Source organism: Python bivittatus, unplaced genomic scaffold (genome assembly GCF_059951505.1).
Source record: "Python bivittatus isolate LINGU-HERP-01145 unplaced genomic scaffold, Pbiv_v1 ctg000000_np1212, whole genome shotgun sequence".
In the NCBI taxonomy this organism is placed as follows: Eukaryota; Metazoa; Chordata; class Lepidosauria; order Squamata; family Pythonidae; genus Python; species Python bivittatus.
Genome location: NW_028277028.1, coordinates 5,961,387 through 5,977,511, shown reverse-complemented (window position 1 = coordinate 5,977,511; position 16,125 = coordinate 5,961,387). Strand labels below are relative to the sequence as shown.

The 16,125-nt window shown below is 37.7% G+C and overlaps 1 protein-coding gene across 6 annotated transcripts in view; it reads left to right on the top strand.

Annotated features, from left to right (window-relative positions):
* The window catches only part of KCNH6 (potassium voltage-gated channel subfamily H member 6), a 122,605-nt gene that overhangs the window by 6,143 nt on the left and 100,337 nt on the right, over positions 1 to 16,125 (top strand). For 5 of the 6 annotated variants that reach the window (XR_015796296.1, XR_015796292.1, XM_088141252.1 and 2 more), the window contains exon 2: positions 15,414 to 15,644. The exons of the other annotated variant lie outside the window; for it this stretch is intronic. Coding sequence is in view for 3 of the 5 variants with exons in the window: in XM_088141252.1 (XP_087997378.1) it covers positions 15,414 to 15,644 (231 nt within the window). In the remaining 2 variants the exon portion in view is untranslated. The remainder of the gene's footprint in view (positions 1 to 15,413; positions 15,645 to 16,125) is intronic. 6 annotated transcript variants of the gene reach the window in all.

Sequence of the window (16,125 nt, the reverse complement as noted above, 5' to 3'; positions counted from 1 at the left end):
TTAAAATGAGTGGACTTCAACTCCCAGAATTCCCCAGCCAGCCATGAGTTGAAGTCCACTCATCTTAAAGTGGCCAAGTTTGGACAACACTGTCTTAAAAAAAAAAAAGTTTTGCACAATTTAAAAAAAAATTACACCATTCATCAACTTGGTATTACTGCTTTAAGAAAGGCAATTACTCTTACTCAACCTTTGATAGGAATGGAAGCAAAATATATTGAAACCAGAAAAATTGCACTGCAGATGGATGCAGTAGTCAGAAATTAAGGATTGTGCTAATAGCTACCTGTGCCAAATATCTTTCTATGGATATAAATAAAAGAGATGCTAATATAAAAGAGTACCAAAGCTGGAGAGCATACTTTTCACTCAGCTGACTCAATAGGATACTTTCAAGCACATCATTTACATATTCTGGCAAGGCTTATGGCATGTCCTTCCTCCAAGGAGCTCAAGGTGCTTGCATGTTTTCTTCTTCCCATAGTTTCATCCTGAATGATAACAACCTTGTTACCAGAACAATCTTGTCAAGTATAATTGGGAAATAATGATGACTGGCCCAAGGTCACCAAGTCTGCTCCATGCCCAAGGAGAGAAAAGGAACCTGTCAAATAATTATGAAAGGACCTTAATTGGGTTAAAATTGAACTACTCATCAGCTAGGGCAAAGCCATTTTCTCCTGATATGAAATAATTAATTTCATAAATTTATACCTACTGTATAGAAGTTTGGGAAAGATAGAAACAATCCTTGGCTGTTGACCTCTCTTTTTCTCTTGTTCCTTGAACATCCTTTTTTTTGCATGAAGATAAATTTGTCCAATACAAGGAACAGAGAAATAGAGGAATTTACTGGATTAGATATTACTTATTGATGAAAACACTATTTCTGCTGAATACATTTTGCATGTTCCAGCTGGTTTCAGATGAGAGAAATTCAATCATCTCTTTGTAAGATTATTAGGTATTATCCATTACAACCATTGACAACACTTGAAAAATGATGAACTTCTATTTCATTTAAAATCAAGGGAATGGCATCAATATTTTATAAATCTATTATATCAAGCATGACAGGCTCTCCTGAAAGTCTTAAACAACTCTGGGAGAAAGATTTGGGATATGAATTCAACAAATCTAATTGGAAGTTTCTATGGCATGGAATTCCACTTAAATCTGTATCATCATGTCCTGCTGATGCAAACTGAATCAACTATGTATCAGAACAAAGTTTTTCCTGATAGATTGATTACCTTCATCTGTATAAATGTTATGCTGAGCAGAATTATTGATGTTTAAAATATTTATATTTCTCAGTAACATCACATATGTTATGTGTGCGTATCCCTAAGTTTCTTGATTTTCTTCTTGATGCTTTTGTTTTCATTCTTGATTATACAGTATTCATTTTAAAATTCTGCACATTTTTAGTTTTTGTCTTCATTATCTTCTTGTTCAATAAAACAACTGTGAAAAAGAAAGAAATTTTAACAACAGAGCTAGAGCTCTCTAAACCTAATCCAACATACATTTTGGCTCATTAAAAAATGCAGTCTTTAATTTTAAGACTACACTTAATTACAACATTTCTGATAATCCGGAAATGCTATGTAGAGCATTTTAACAGCTTATATACAGAATCAGTTACATCATACCATAAGTATCAAGCAGTTATCTACTATTAATCATTACTTCTACATATGACTGTACAAAAACAACAACATGGCAAATTTGCTAACATATTTAGGCAAGTTTTAATAAACAAATATTCAACAGCCCTTACAAAGAACCAATAGTTTCAACCATTAGTCTTAACAGGTAATCTCATTCCTCAATTTGCATTCAATGAAATAAGTATGAATTAAAGAAATCAAGTCACTGAAATCCAAAATATTAACCAAAACCCCATCACATGTAATTAATAGCAGAGATATCAGGAAACTGATCCTTGTCAGGCTTGATGTAATGGTATGTGAGAAAGACCTTGAGAGATGGGGAAGGGATGCTGTTTAGGGGATGGTCAGATAAGAGACAGCATAGCCCACAGCTGCATAGTGAGCAGAGCAAGAGGCTCAGAAGGGACCCTCCTTAAGTTCTTGGGCTGTAAAGGAGGCAGGGGGAGGATTGTATTTTCAGACTTGCAAGATTTTGTTAATGTAGCTTTACAATAAAATAGAATTGGTTTATTTGGTTGTGTTTCCTGTCTGTTCTACCTGATAAGGCTGACACTTACCTAGGTACCACTGAATGGGACAGAATTTTTCACAAGTTGATTTGCATCTCTGGTGGGAAAATAAAGTTTAATTAGTAATAAGTTTTAATTAGTAATAAGAATACTACTTAGTCTCTCTGTTCACAATAATTCTCAGCCAATCCAGAAAAAGTACAAGAAAATTAAGTGTCAGAGGTTGTAGAGAGTAAGATGACATTGACAGAGATATGCAAGCTGTTGCCATGGTGACAAGGAGTAAAACCTTGTTTAAGTCTGGAACTTCCACATAACATTTGGAAGCAGCTTAGACAGATACCTCCCTAATTCACTGAACTATAAGAAGGAGGAGGAAGTACAACTCAATCAGACTTGCAACATTTTATTATTATAACCAGTCTCAGCCTAAGCCTTTACTTCTCACAAGTTAAACAGAAAACAACCTGATCAGGAGGGAGAAGGGTGAGAAATTGCAGAAAAGTGGTCTTTGAAGAAGTCAGTCAATCCTAATACAGTGAAGACTGTCTTGCAACTGTTATGATAAGGTAATAGTTATCTTTCATGATAATTTGATCATTAACTTGCTTGGTCTAAACAAGATGGTCCATTTAATCAACTGCTTTGTCTCAAACAGGAGCCAGCTAAATGTCTTTGGGGAGTTCATAAGCAGGCCCACCATTCATAATTGATTTGTCGTTCACAAAATTGTCAAATCCATAACATCTTATCTATGAATTTCATGTAACCTGTTCATTTATAAGAAGCCTGCTACAAATCCATTTTATTAAACTGTTTGTCTTCAGTGTGGGGCATAAACCCAGATGGCTAAAAGTCATGTCTACAATAGTAAGATTAATATTTACACTGCTTTTTAAAACAATAAAGTAACTTGTTACATTCAGAATATCTCATCACATACAAAAGTTCTATTGATCTTTTGCGTACTTCCTATGCATCACATTGCTTTCATTCTTTGCTATGTACATTTCCCCATTGCAAGGTTTTGAAAGGCAAATTCCTCCATGCTAGCGATCCTTTAAAATTTTATGACCACAGTTTGCATGCAACCCTCATTAGTGTGCCTTTTTCTGACCCATTTTGGTTTTGCAGATTTTTAATTGGCAAAGGGCAAAGGCTAGTAGCTTGAAAGTCTTTGGAGAGCAGAATGCTCAGATTTTGTATCCTTAATGATCTTGTACTCTTCCTCCTCTCCCTGCTCCTCCATCACTTTTTTTAAGACAGAGAGAAAGACAGACACACAGCCAACAAAATATGACCAGGTTCAGTTTGAAAGAAGAATGAGTGCGTTCATTTTCAATGTGGGAAAAACTATCTTGGTAAATGTAGCCTTTTTTCCCCCCTTGCTGGGAAGCTGCACCTTAAAAAACAGTTTTCAATGCAACCAGAAACCCTGTCCTTTTGGACCCATTCACAGTATAAACAGAGAGAGACATGCAGTCAGATACAGTAAAATGAAATGTAGTCCCCCAATTAGTACTAAATCTAAGCAGCTTGAAGCTCTGTTCTGCTATTTTAAGAGCCACAGAATAATTTGTTTCTATTCATCCTCTTCACATTGTTCATAATTGTACACGTCTCTATCGTGCTCCCATCAAAGTTCTGCTTAATAGCTTGTTCACAGAACACTCAGTAGATTTCCCTTTCTTTTTTCTGACTTCATGTTTAGCATTAACCATGAGTGTTCTTGATGAAACCATTCAAACTCTACATTTGAGCAGCCACAGTTGGGCAGTGGTCATCCCTCAATTATTGGTGTCCTTGTCCTTTAAGGAGATGCCATGCACACCTTAATGCCATCCTGATCAGTTCAGTGAAGGAAACAACTCGATCTTCTAGAACTAGAAATCCTAACCAGAAAAGCAAATGTGTCCTAATGTGTATCATAGAAACCTGGCAGCAGATGAGAGCCAGGACTGCAGTGTCAAAGTTGAAGATATTACTTATTCTGAAAAAAAAACAGATCCAACAAAAAGGGTAGTAAAGTGCCTTTGGAGGCCTTCATGTTTTGAATATGGAAGTCCTGTTGGAAACATTTGGGTGAGATTTAAAGGAGTAAGAAGCAAAAGTGATACCATTATGGAATTTCACTACAAATTACCTACTCTGGCAGAGGATAACATATCTAAGAATCCCACTGATTTCTAATCTCTTTTGCTGACAATTTCATTTTTCAAATGATGGAAGAAGATTCAAGGGGTCAGCTATCCTGGGCCTAACACTGACAAATAAAGCAGAACTGATGGATGGATTCAAGGTGTGAAGCATCTTAGAGAAAACAGATCATATTATGCTGGAGTTCAAAATAATCAGAATAGAAAAAGCTGAGTCAGTCACATACACTGGACTTCCAGAAGTCAGATTTTAGCAAAATGGGACAAAAAGTAGGTAGCATACTCTGGCTTGAAATTTTAAAAAATAAACAAGCCAAAGAGGGATGAAACACTGAAAAGGAAAATAGGGAAAACTATAAGAGGCCTATTGATAAACAGCAAGCTCATTGACAAGTTGAGAAGTAAAAAGGCGATATATAGGAAATGGAAGCAGAGGTTGATAACTAAGGACAATTACAAGCTAGTAACTCAAGCCTGCAGGGGTAGAATTAGGAAGGCTAAAGCCCAGAATATTATGAATCTGGTAGGAAACCATAATATAATAAGGGGTTGTCCAAAATAAAATCCAAAATAACCTACTTGATTAAGGAGTTTGTTGATCTATTGAGACAGGAAGGTGGGGAAGTAATAATGAGAAGCTATAGGAAAGTAGAACTGTTTAACATCTTCTTTGCATCTGTCTTCTTTCAGAAGAGGGAGCCAGTCCTTCCTAATGTCTTCAAGGAAAGTATGCAGCATTTAGAAAAGAATATTACCATTATCAGAGCAAGTCATTTCAGAATAAACTTATTTTATAACAGAATGACTAGTTTGGGAACACTGTGGCAACACTGTGATTGTAATGTACCTTGATCTCAGTAAGGTGTTTGACAGAGCCTCTCATGATATCACGTTGCTTAGATCCACTTTGAGTGCGGTGGCATAAAAACACTTCTAAATAAATAAACAAATTACCTGGTAGATAAGATGGCTAAGAGTAGGTTAGGTACACTAATGTCTACAGGAAACCTTTGCTTTTTTTATGCATGCAACATCATGACACACATAGAAAAGGGGCAGGGTTTGCATTGCAATGCTTGACATTGCTGAAATCAGTCTGTTCCTCCACAGACCCCATAGGCTCGATAGTACTGCAGTCTGGTAGATTTGCAACTTGTTGAACCACCACACACAAGGGGCTTGTAAATAGTACTGCCCTGCCCTGGAGAGAAGCATCAAGTAGGAACCTGCAGTGCCATTAAAAGTAAGAAAAGTCAGACTACAAAGACCTGACTATAAATTCTGTTAAGCTCTGGAACAGGTTTCCTAGAAGTGGTGGACTGCCCCTTGCTGGAAGTTTTCAGATGGGGGCTGGATGGCTACCTGTTGAGAAAGGGTTGGTGGATTCCTATTTTGAATAGGGGATTGGATCACTTAAGTCCTTCCCAAAGCATATATTCTATCATTCTGTGCCTACTCAGCCGTAAATCCCACCGTGTTCAATGGTGCTTACTTCCAAGTAAGCATGTATAAAATACAGCCTAAAATAGCACTTTCAGGAAAACAGGAATTTCAGTCAATGTTTGTGCAATTTCCTTTCTTGTGCCAAAATCCAAGTTTGTGGAGATAACCAATGGATAACATACGGACAATTAACTTGAGCATATGAAGATAATTAAATCATAAAATGAGGAAACTGCTCTTTTGAAGGCATGTATTAAAAAGCAAGCCTACTATTCTGGAAATCCTAACCCTTGTCACTACAAAATATTAAATGATTTAAGTAAAAGTAGTATATAACAGCAGCCTTTGCTGGATCCAAACTATCTAGCCGAGCATCCAGCTTTATAGATCTGCCAGATTACTTCAAAAAGTCCATGCAAGAGCATAAAAGCAATTATTCCCCACTCCCAACAACTTGTAACTATTTCCACCTTGAACATGGAGATTCCATTTAGCTACCATTACTACCAAACAGAGATATGCCTGTCCCTCATGAATGCATCATCTCTGTTTAATGCCAACTAAGATAGTAGCCATCACTGGATCTTGCAAATGTGAATTTGGTAAGTTATGTGTTGTGCAAACTGTAAATATTTTCTTTTAATTCCCCTGAATCTACTACCAATCAGTTCTACTGGGTTTGTTGACTGATCCAGTTCTAGTACTCTAGTAGAGAAACAAAAATAAACACATTCTTATATTCTCCAATATAACCCACAAAGTCCTGCAAATATGAATTGTTTACCGTTCATTCCTCTGGAGTGTTTGAACATTAGTCTGGGGATTATGGATACCCAAAGACCATTTTCTATGAATCCTAAGAAAAGAGGCTTTGTAAGATTCCTAAAATCCACCACCATAACTTGTTCAATAGTTACCAGTTCTAGGTCAGCCAACAAAGAGATCCCTTTCTCATTTTTCCATCAATTTACCTGGAATATGAAGCTAACTGGTCTTTTTAAAGATTTGCATTAAATTGTTTACTTTCCAGTCCTTTGAAAAAGAGAAGTGTAACAATGTATCTTTGTTAAAGATTAGCAACTTTACATTTATGTTTTTTAAAAAATAATTGTTTTGAATGCCATTGGGGCCTGGTGACTTGTTATTTTATAATTTGGCATTCAGTCCTACAACTTTCTCTCTCAACATCTCTGTCTGAGTCAGTTATTCTACCAACTTCCCACAAATAGGAATCAATCCAAAATCTTCTACTGTGAAGATAAGACATTTGTTCAGCTTTTCTACAACCTTTATGTCTTCAGTAATCTTTTGAGTTGTTCAGAGACCCTTCTGTGGTTTTCCTGTTTTTTATATATGTAATAAATTTTAACTATTATCTTAATAATTACCTTTGTGTTTTAACAGTAAAGATATTAGATATTATCTCAATAATTCTTACATGTTTTAACATGAAAAACATTCTAATAAACGATTAAATAAACATCCTTCCATTATGCTGATGCTAACTATGAATTATACACGTCATAGTCCAGTACCTGATGGACTTTGGTTAGAGGGATGTTTACCTTAAGAACAATTAAAATGTGACTTCTGGGGAAGCAATAGCGGACTGAAGATGGTTCCACGAGAGCAGACCCAGCGACTACGGTGGAAAGAGGAGCCGGTGAATGGATTGGCTCCTTGGAATTCCTCTCTGGAGCAAGGAGAGGACCAGGATCGCCCACAAGCACTCCATACATTGGCTCCCCATGAGGAGACTATAAGACTGTAAGTCTCTGGTGGGTTTTAGAGCTGTGGGAGCTGGGGGTAAGTCATCTCACCTAAACCGCAGTTTGGCACCTTCAAAAAGACACTGGGTTCTCATATTTCCTTTCTTAACAACTTTAGGAACTTGTTTGTTAATGGCTTTTTGGATGTTAAGAACCTTCAAAAGGGCAAGTTTCATTACTTTGGGTGAGTTTCCTTCTATCCCTGATGAAAGACGTTTCATGCAAGTTTAAGGACTTTTTAAAAAGGTTTTGTTTTGTTTTGAATAAACAGTGAAAGGGTGACTAGAACGTTGGTTTTGGAAAGTTATAAATAGATTAAGGGGCCAGATGGACTTGAAATAAGTTTTTGAAATTAATTACAAGAATACTTCCTGTGGGTTGTTTAAAATTTTACAAAAAATACATGTGAAGATTTTGAAACTAACTGTAAGAAATCTTCCAGTGAGAAAGTATTGTTGATTAGGGGAAAAAACATCATAAGAGGGAACTTTGAAGGTTGACTAGAGGGAACCAGAGAAAAGATTATAATTAAAGGAGAAGAGACCCATTAATACAGAATGGAGCAATATTATTTGACTATGGAAGAATTCAAGGATATTTGGGGAAAATGCACTCAGAAATTACTCTTAAGAATGTCTGCTATTATAAAAATGGATTCAAAAGAAGTTATGGAAGAGGAGTAGATTTTACTGGGTGAAACAGAGACTGAGGCTGACTTGAATATGGATTTGAAAATAGATTTTAAAATGTCAGGCTACAAGAATGATATGGAAAATGATATTACATTGGATTTACAAATGAAACCAGCTGATGTCTTAATGACTAAAGGGGACAAATAATAAATCAGAAGAGTAACTTGGATAGCCTTCTTATCTTGGATTTACAAAAGAGATGTGTTAAACTTGTGAAGGAATTTCTGAGAGGAGACAAAGAGAAAATGATAAGAAATCAACTTGTGGGACACAATTTGAAGGGATTAAAGATTAAGATTCTTAAAAATAAATGGAAGGAATACCAAGTGGGTTTATTTGATTAAGGTTAAAATATATATGTTGTTTCTGGTAGCTCTTAATGGACTTTTTTTACTAGGACTGAATGACGAGGGTTTAATGATTTATAGATAACAGATTTTTTCCCTATTTTTAGAGAAAGTGATAAGTTACTGTGTTAAAAGTAAAGTAAAGGAATATAAAACTAATTTATTTGATTAAGGTTAAAATATATGTGCTACTATTTCTGGTAACTTAATGGACTTTTGCTGATTAGGACTGAATGACAAGGCTTTATAATGTGTTTATTGATAAGCTGAGACATGGGAGGAAGAGATCTTTTGTTGAAATATCAGAGAAGTTGATAAGTTACTGAAGTTGTACTTGTCTCAATGGAGGGGAAAATCATTTCTTTATACAGTATATCTATTTTCTTTCTTCTTTATTATTTTTTCCTTTTTTCTGCATGTTGTGCTTTTTTACTTTTTATATTATTCTTAGTATTAGTTTTTTATCTTTGTATTTGTAAACAGTAATAAAATTATTGTTATTATAAAAAAAGAACAAATAAAAAGGCACTGAACATATATCAGAGGCAGGACTTATTTTTTTAGTTGTCCATCATCTTGCCAAACTGTGGGCAATTCTGCACTGCAGCATAAGCTGCTTGTCTCCCATGATGATCCCACCTGTTTCTTAAGTCAACTTCACGAATTCTAATCTGGATTGCAGGGGTTTGGCAATGGGGTCAGTATGGCTCAGTATGGACCAGGGCCACCACAAGGCCCAGTTGATTGTTCCCCTGCTGCTTGCCCTTCCCAGCCATGTAGGAAGGCATGCCTCACGGTACCCTGGTCTACCAGGGCCTCCCTGCTTTTCCTTTTGGGGATTGTTCTCTTCACACTAGTCCTTGCACCTTTCCTTTGCCTTCCCAGATGTTTGTATACATGGATGCCTTTCCATCCCCTTCTCACATTATCTCCTTTGACAATAAGCTGATTTTTTCTTTCTCCCATTATTGCTTTGATGCTACAATAATTAAAGCAACAGGGAACAAGTTGTTCTTTTGTTCTTAAGATCCTCTATACATAAATGGAAACTTTGTAGCAAGGAGGAACCGATCGTTCAGCTTCATAGAAAAAGAAAGCAATGTTCTTACTTGCAACTTAAATATGCATATTGTAAAATTAAGAGAAGAGGAGCTTTGTAGTACTAAATGCAGGGGATGGGAAAGCAAGGGGACTATCCTTCACCCACCCTGGTCAGAAACTGAATGGGTGCCCACTGAGAGATGTAAGGATTGAAGGAAGCATGAGTTTCTAGGGGTGAGGATAGCTCATTGATTTAGCAGGCCAGCGTTGTATCAATCACATCATTATTAAAAATGCGGAGGACATAGTAGCCCAGCAGCCCAGGTCAAAATGGCTGCACAGGGCAGTAGCCAGTCACTGGGGGAAGAGCCATTCCAGGCAATGTAGCCAATCAGAACCAAGGCTGCTGCTAGTTCAAAACAAAGGGCTGGAGACCATCCACTCTGAAAGGCTTAAGGTGGCTCAGGTTGGAAAACAGCTGTTTTAAATCAAAGCTGGAAAACACAGGTGTGGAGTACATTGGCAATGGGCTGGGAGTAGAAAGAGGACAACATCATCCATTCCTGCACTCAGGAAGTGATGGGCCAAGCAGAAAATGTGGATCTACCCTGTGTGTGCTTCTTTTCCTTTGTCTCATCTGAACATGATGTTCACATTCCATTTAGTTTAGGGATGGCTAGATGTTTCAGGGCTTTTGGTGCAACCCTTTACAGTACTCATGATTAAGGATTTAAAAGAAACATGGTGCTGCTGGGAGCAAGTCTGCTTCTTGCAGCTATCATTTATCTTCCTCTAAAAACAACAACAAAGAAGAAATGTGGTGGGGCCAGAAATCTGTTCCCCCCCTCCTCAAAACACATGGATCACTCCACTCATCTCTATATGCAACCTGGCTCAGGAGTATCAATGGGGAGGAGTCAAAACAAGCAAGATGGCTTGATGATCCATTGACATCATACATGTGTAAACAAGTGGCTGGATTGCAATACCACCATCTTGCCTATTTTGAGACCTCCGACCAGCAACCTGATCTGCTTGCCCTCTTTTCATTTGCTGATGTTGCTCCTGCTAATTTTTGAAAGTTCCTACTTCTGAAAGGCCTAATGAACATAGAGGCCTCTCAAAACAGAAGCCCAATTGTTTGGGCCTGGCAAGGAAGAGAGACTTTCAAGAAATCTGCCTCTTTTGGCAACATAAAGCCATCGCAGAAACATCCCAGCATAGACACCAATGCTAAATTCTCATTCTCTGGTCACTGAGGCTTGTAAAAACCAAAACTTCTATATAATTGCCTGTGACTGGAACACTAGTAAGTCGAAAAGAGGTTGGGAGGAACCTCCTTAGCAATCTGATATGAATGGAGGAGTGAGTGATATGTTTGTGCATGTATCGATCTGTGTGTGACAATCAAAGACTAAAATGTGGTATCCTTGGTGCTCTCTGAGCCTGGTTATTTGCTTGCAGATGTTTCATTATCCAACTAGGTAAGTTCATCAGAGCACCGAGAGCACCAAGCTCAGAGAACACCAAGGACACCACAGTTCAACCCTGAGCTACATATATTCTCTTCTATAAAGACTAAAATATCAAGCATATTACAGTGCAATAAAGTCCAATGCACTCAAGTAAGAATGCGGGGGAGGGGGAACAGAATTAAAACTTATTACCATCAGAATGGTTTTTAAATTAAATTTATGGTCAGAGGACAAAGCAAAGAAGTAAGATACCATGTGTATTAAATCAATCAGGAGGATAAAGTAAAAAGCATTAAAAATAAATAAATACAAATCTGCTTAGGGAAAACAAATTAACAAGATTGCCATACAATTAATGGTCTCACAGTAATAGAGATTGCAAGGAATTTGGCTATCTTTCAGGATATATTTATTGAGCTGTCAGCTAAAAGGAAGCAAGTGTTCTCCTCAGCCAATCTTGCATGACCATGAGTCAGAAGGGAGTTATTAATTCAACGGCCTTGTCCTGTAAAAATGGCATTGCAAAAGGACAATTTATATGTCCTCCAGGGGCATGGGCAAAGACTTTGAACTGGAACATTGTGAAATCTTCTGGCCTTATATCAGGCCAGGATAAAGGCTGTTCCGTGAGATGGACAAAGGATGTTTGCTAAGCATTTTGCATGAGAAGATGATCTCCTAAAGAGACCCATGGCATACCAAGTAGGGGTTTGGGACAAGTCCTGCTGAATACCTATGTCAAGGGCCCTTTGTTTCAAATTTAACCTGGGCTGAGGGAGATCAAACAGTTAACAGAAAAACTGTAACATTTTAGATCAGGTAGGATCCCTTTCTTCCATGAGGATATGAAGTTGCCCTATAAGATCAGGAGGGCCAGGGTATGACCAAAGAAGTGTAATTTAATCCAGAATTTCAGATGATAGAATCACATATAAGTCTCCAAAGACATTAGCCCAGATTCCAATCTTATCAGATGGCTGGAGACACTCTGGGGTACTTGGAGCAAGACACTTACAATTTTGGAGTGAAGTGCCTCAGTGGGATTTGGGTCATGACACAGCAAATCTGTGCCCCGTGTAACAGATAGCTAATGATCTTGGCTCTAAAGATTTTAATGGCTGCTGGTATATGGTTATTTCCATTTAAAAACCTGTGGGCCTGAGCAGTAATGGCCCTACACTGTTCATTCCAGGAGGGCAAAGCTGGGAGGCCACCCGAGGTATCTATATCCGCATGTCAGCTTGATACTGAATGCATTAAACAGGAGTGCTGGCCAGGGATGGTTCATCTGGAGAAACTGACTATATAGTGGTACCTCTACTTACGAACACCCTTACTTATGAATTTTTCGAGATACGACCAGCTCCGGCCCCAAAAATTTACCTCTACTTACGAACGCGCCTCTACTTACAAACCAGATCCACGGCCATTTTCCCTGCTGCCACGCGGTCGCGGCTTCCTGTGGGCGAGATTGCGGTAGCAAGGAGATGTTCGATGAGGCTTGTGGTGTGTTTTGTGGCATTTGGAAGGTTTTTGTGGCGTTTGGAAGGTTTTTGAGATTTAAAAATAAAATGCATATGTTTCAGAACTGTTTAGCCGTATTTACATTGAACCTTATGGGGGAAATTTACCTCGGGGTGCGACCAAATTCAGAGGGCGGATTAGCCGTATTTACATTGAACCTTATGGGGAAATTTGCCTCGAGGTGCGACCAAATTCGGAGGGCGGAACGGATTAACCGGATTTACGTTGAACCTTATGGGAAACTTTACCTCGACTTGAGACCAACTCGAGTTGCAACCAGAGTCACGGAACGGATTAAGTTCGTAACTAGAGGTACCACTGTACTTCTGTTTTGTTATAGTTGATGACAAGTTCCGCCTATCTGCAAGAGCGCAAAATACTTTGTCTCAAACCTCCTTAATCAGCATATAAAAGCACTAGTACAGATCTGTTGAAATTTCCAGAGAAATGCAGGGCTTGATAACTTTTGTACAAGTGATTTGATATAAAAATTAAAAATGAATTGAACAAATATGCAACCTATCATCACCATCATCATCATCATCATCATCATCATCATCATCTGCTTTTTTTAATTGTTTGGTCAACTCAAGGTGGCAAACATACATAATCCTCCTGCCTCCTATTTTTCCCACAACAACAACCCTATGAGGTGGATTTGGCTGAGAGAGAGTGACTGGCCCAAAGTCACCCAGCCAGCTTTCATGACTCAGGGAGGCCTAAATCTCACAATCTTTCAGGATGCAAATTATGGGTGAAAGATATACAATTATAGGAACTGCATAGTGTTATTTTCATGGAGTTTCATGGACAACAGCAGGAAACATGGATAAATGGATGTAGCAGCCAATTTCTTCTGGATCCTATCTCTGATGATTGAGTCAAATGTCACCTTTAGATCAAGGTGACATAAGGGTACCATATGGATGGCTAGAGTATTTTCCATTAAATGATGTAAAATAAGACACCAATCAAGGCTTGATCATCCCTTTCTAAAAAAGGATTCTTCTTCCACAGCATGCTATCCTATACCAGCCAATCAATCAAGATGTCTGGGCTGGCATAGAGTTTGCTGATTACACTTAACAAGCTGATTGAGGAAAAAAAATTGCCAGGTCCTTCCTATCTTCCATTTTGTATACTGTACTGGGATTATAAGAAATCTGTTCTAGTCTTCTGGTGTCTGAAGGAAAGAATCTATATGAGTGAACAATACCAAAACTGGCCCCCATCAATCCACATTCAATAGAAGCAATTCTGCCAAAGCTACCATTTTTAAGTTGTGTGATTAATTTGGCAATCTCAGGTGGGGAGACTGATAACTAATTTGGTATGGCATCAAGGATGAAGTTCAATAGAGATGGAGCCTTGGGCTTATTGCTAGATGAATGAATGTCTGTGTTTGTAGATGTGCTGCTCTGAATTCACCAGCCGATACTTCATGTAAGACAGTGTTGTCCAAACTTGGCCACTTTAAGATGAGTGGACTTCAACTCCCAGAATTCTGGAAGTTGAAGTCCACTCATGTTAAAGTGGCCAGGTTTGGACACACTGATGTAAGCCTTCAGGACAAAAATGTTACTCATGGCTGTTTCAGTTAAACCTCAGGTGCTTTCTTTTGAAATTCAGTGTGACCATGCTGAACTTCCTGGAGGATTTTCCCATTATGTATATCCCATTAAATCATCATCACCATCATCATCATTGCAGGTTTATAGCCAGAGAACACAATATACATCAGATATATATATAAAATATACACATAAATGCACACACCTAAAATCTATAGTTATAAATAAAAAATAAGCATGAAATAATACAATAACATAAAAAATAAAAGAAATAATAATGGCAATCATGAAGGTTAATATTATTGTTCAGTCATGAGTGAGATGAACAGAAAAAATGGAAGCACAAAACCAAGCAACCTAGGAGAATATATCAGAATCCTGGTCAGACAGAAAAAGTGACAAACAATAATACTGTATTTGATTTCTAATCAATTTTGTAGTACTTTGCAGTAAGTTTTGTATACCATTTAAGATTAAGTAGAGAATGGGACAAATTTGTTTAGTTGCTTGAAACTATGGTGAAGTGAACTGAAAAGTGGTTCTACGTTGAAACTGCAGTTTTCCTGAATTTGTGATGCAATATCCAACTGAAGAATATATTCAGCAATGTATATAATAAGGAAACATGTATAAACCATGTACATTAGGTGAAATATATGTGAACATGTCCATAAATATTCATGTGAATTTACTTTTTTAAAAATTCATTTCTACTTTACCCTTGTTCCTGGGTTAAGACCTTGAGTGTTGGATCAGCATGTCAGAGAAAATTAAACCATGGATTTAGCCTCCAAAGTGATTGTCATAATTCAGACTTGAGTATTTTTCTCAAAAGGCAGAATATATATTACATTTTTAAAAAGCAGTTAGACTCAAGAGCTACCTAAAAAAAAGAAGAAGAAGAATATGGCAACATAATTCTCAGAAGGTAATTTTGGGTGATACGATGAGGAGAAGAGTGCAGGAACACATTAGTATGTGCGGCTTTCGTTGACAGCTTATGATCATACCTGGGGAACAACATTGGTTCATTCTATATACCTGGTATACAGAAAGGTACTGCTTTTTATACACCAGGTACTTGTAAAAAGGAGTCGTTCCAGGAAATGGGTTGATGTAAATTGCTATTTGTTCCCTCCAACCATATTATTTTGGTTTGATTAGTGGCTTAACGGTAATCGTTGGCATTTTCTCCTATTTTCCTCCTAAGATCGCAAGTTTCTTATTGCCAATGCCCAGATGGAGAACTGTGCTATCATTTACTGCAACGATGGCTTCTGTGAGATGTTTGGCTACTCACGGGTAGAAGTTATGCAACGTCCCTGCACCTGCAATTTCCTCACTGGGCCTGACACCACACCCAACTCCATTGCCCAGCTGGGACAAGCATTGCTTGGATCTGAGGAATGTAAGCTGGAGATCCTCTACTACAGGAAAGACAGTAAGCATTCCTAACATTTCTTTTTTGCCTAGTCCCAGGGACTAGCCTTTTTCTTTCTTAGGATCCAAGTTCTTAGACTGTATTGTATGTTCTTATCTGGACTGGACTGTGACAATAAGCAAGTAATACCACTACATAAATACCCAGAGTGCAGAGTGCAGATATCACTGCATTAAGTAAAAATGGCTTGGATACCAGAATGTAAGATTCAACATGTGGGTGGCTACCTTACAGAGGTTCCTAAATTATGTCAAAGGGCAATGCCCTGTGTTCAGGAATAGTGATTTTACTATGCACTTAAGTCTGGTTTTAAGGATTTAAATAGCCTCCGGACCACATACCTCCCACTCCTATTTTTTAAGCTAAGAGAAATCATGTGCAGGCTCATACCAGGAGCTGCACAATATCCTTGCAAACGAATCAGCTGTGTCCATAGTTTTAGATACAGTAGTATATCAGTCTTGACCAATCAACTGACTTG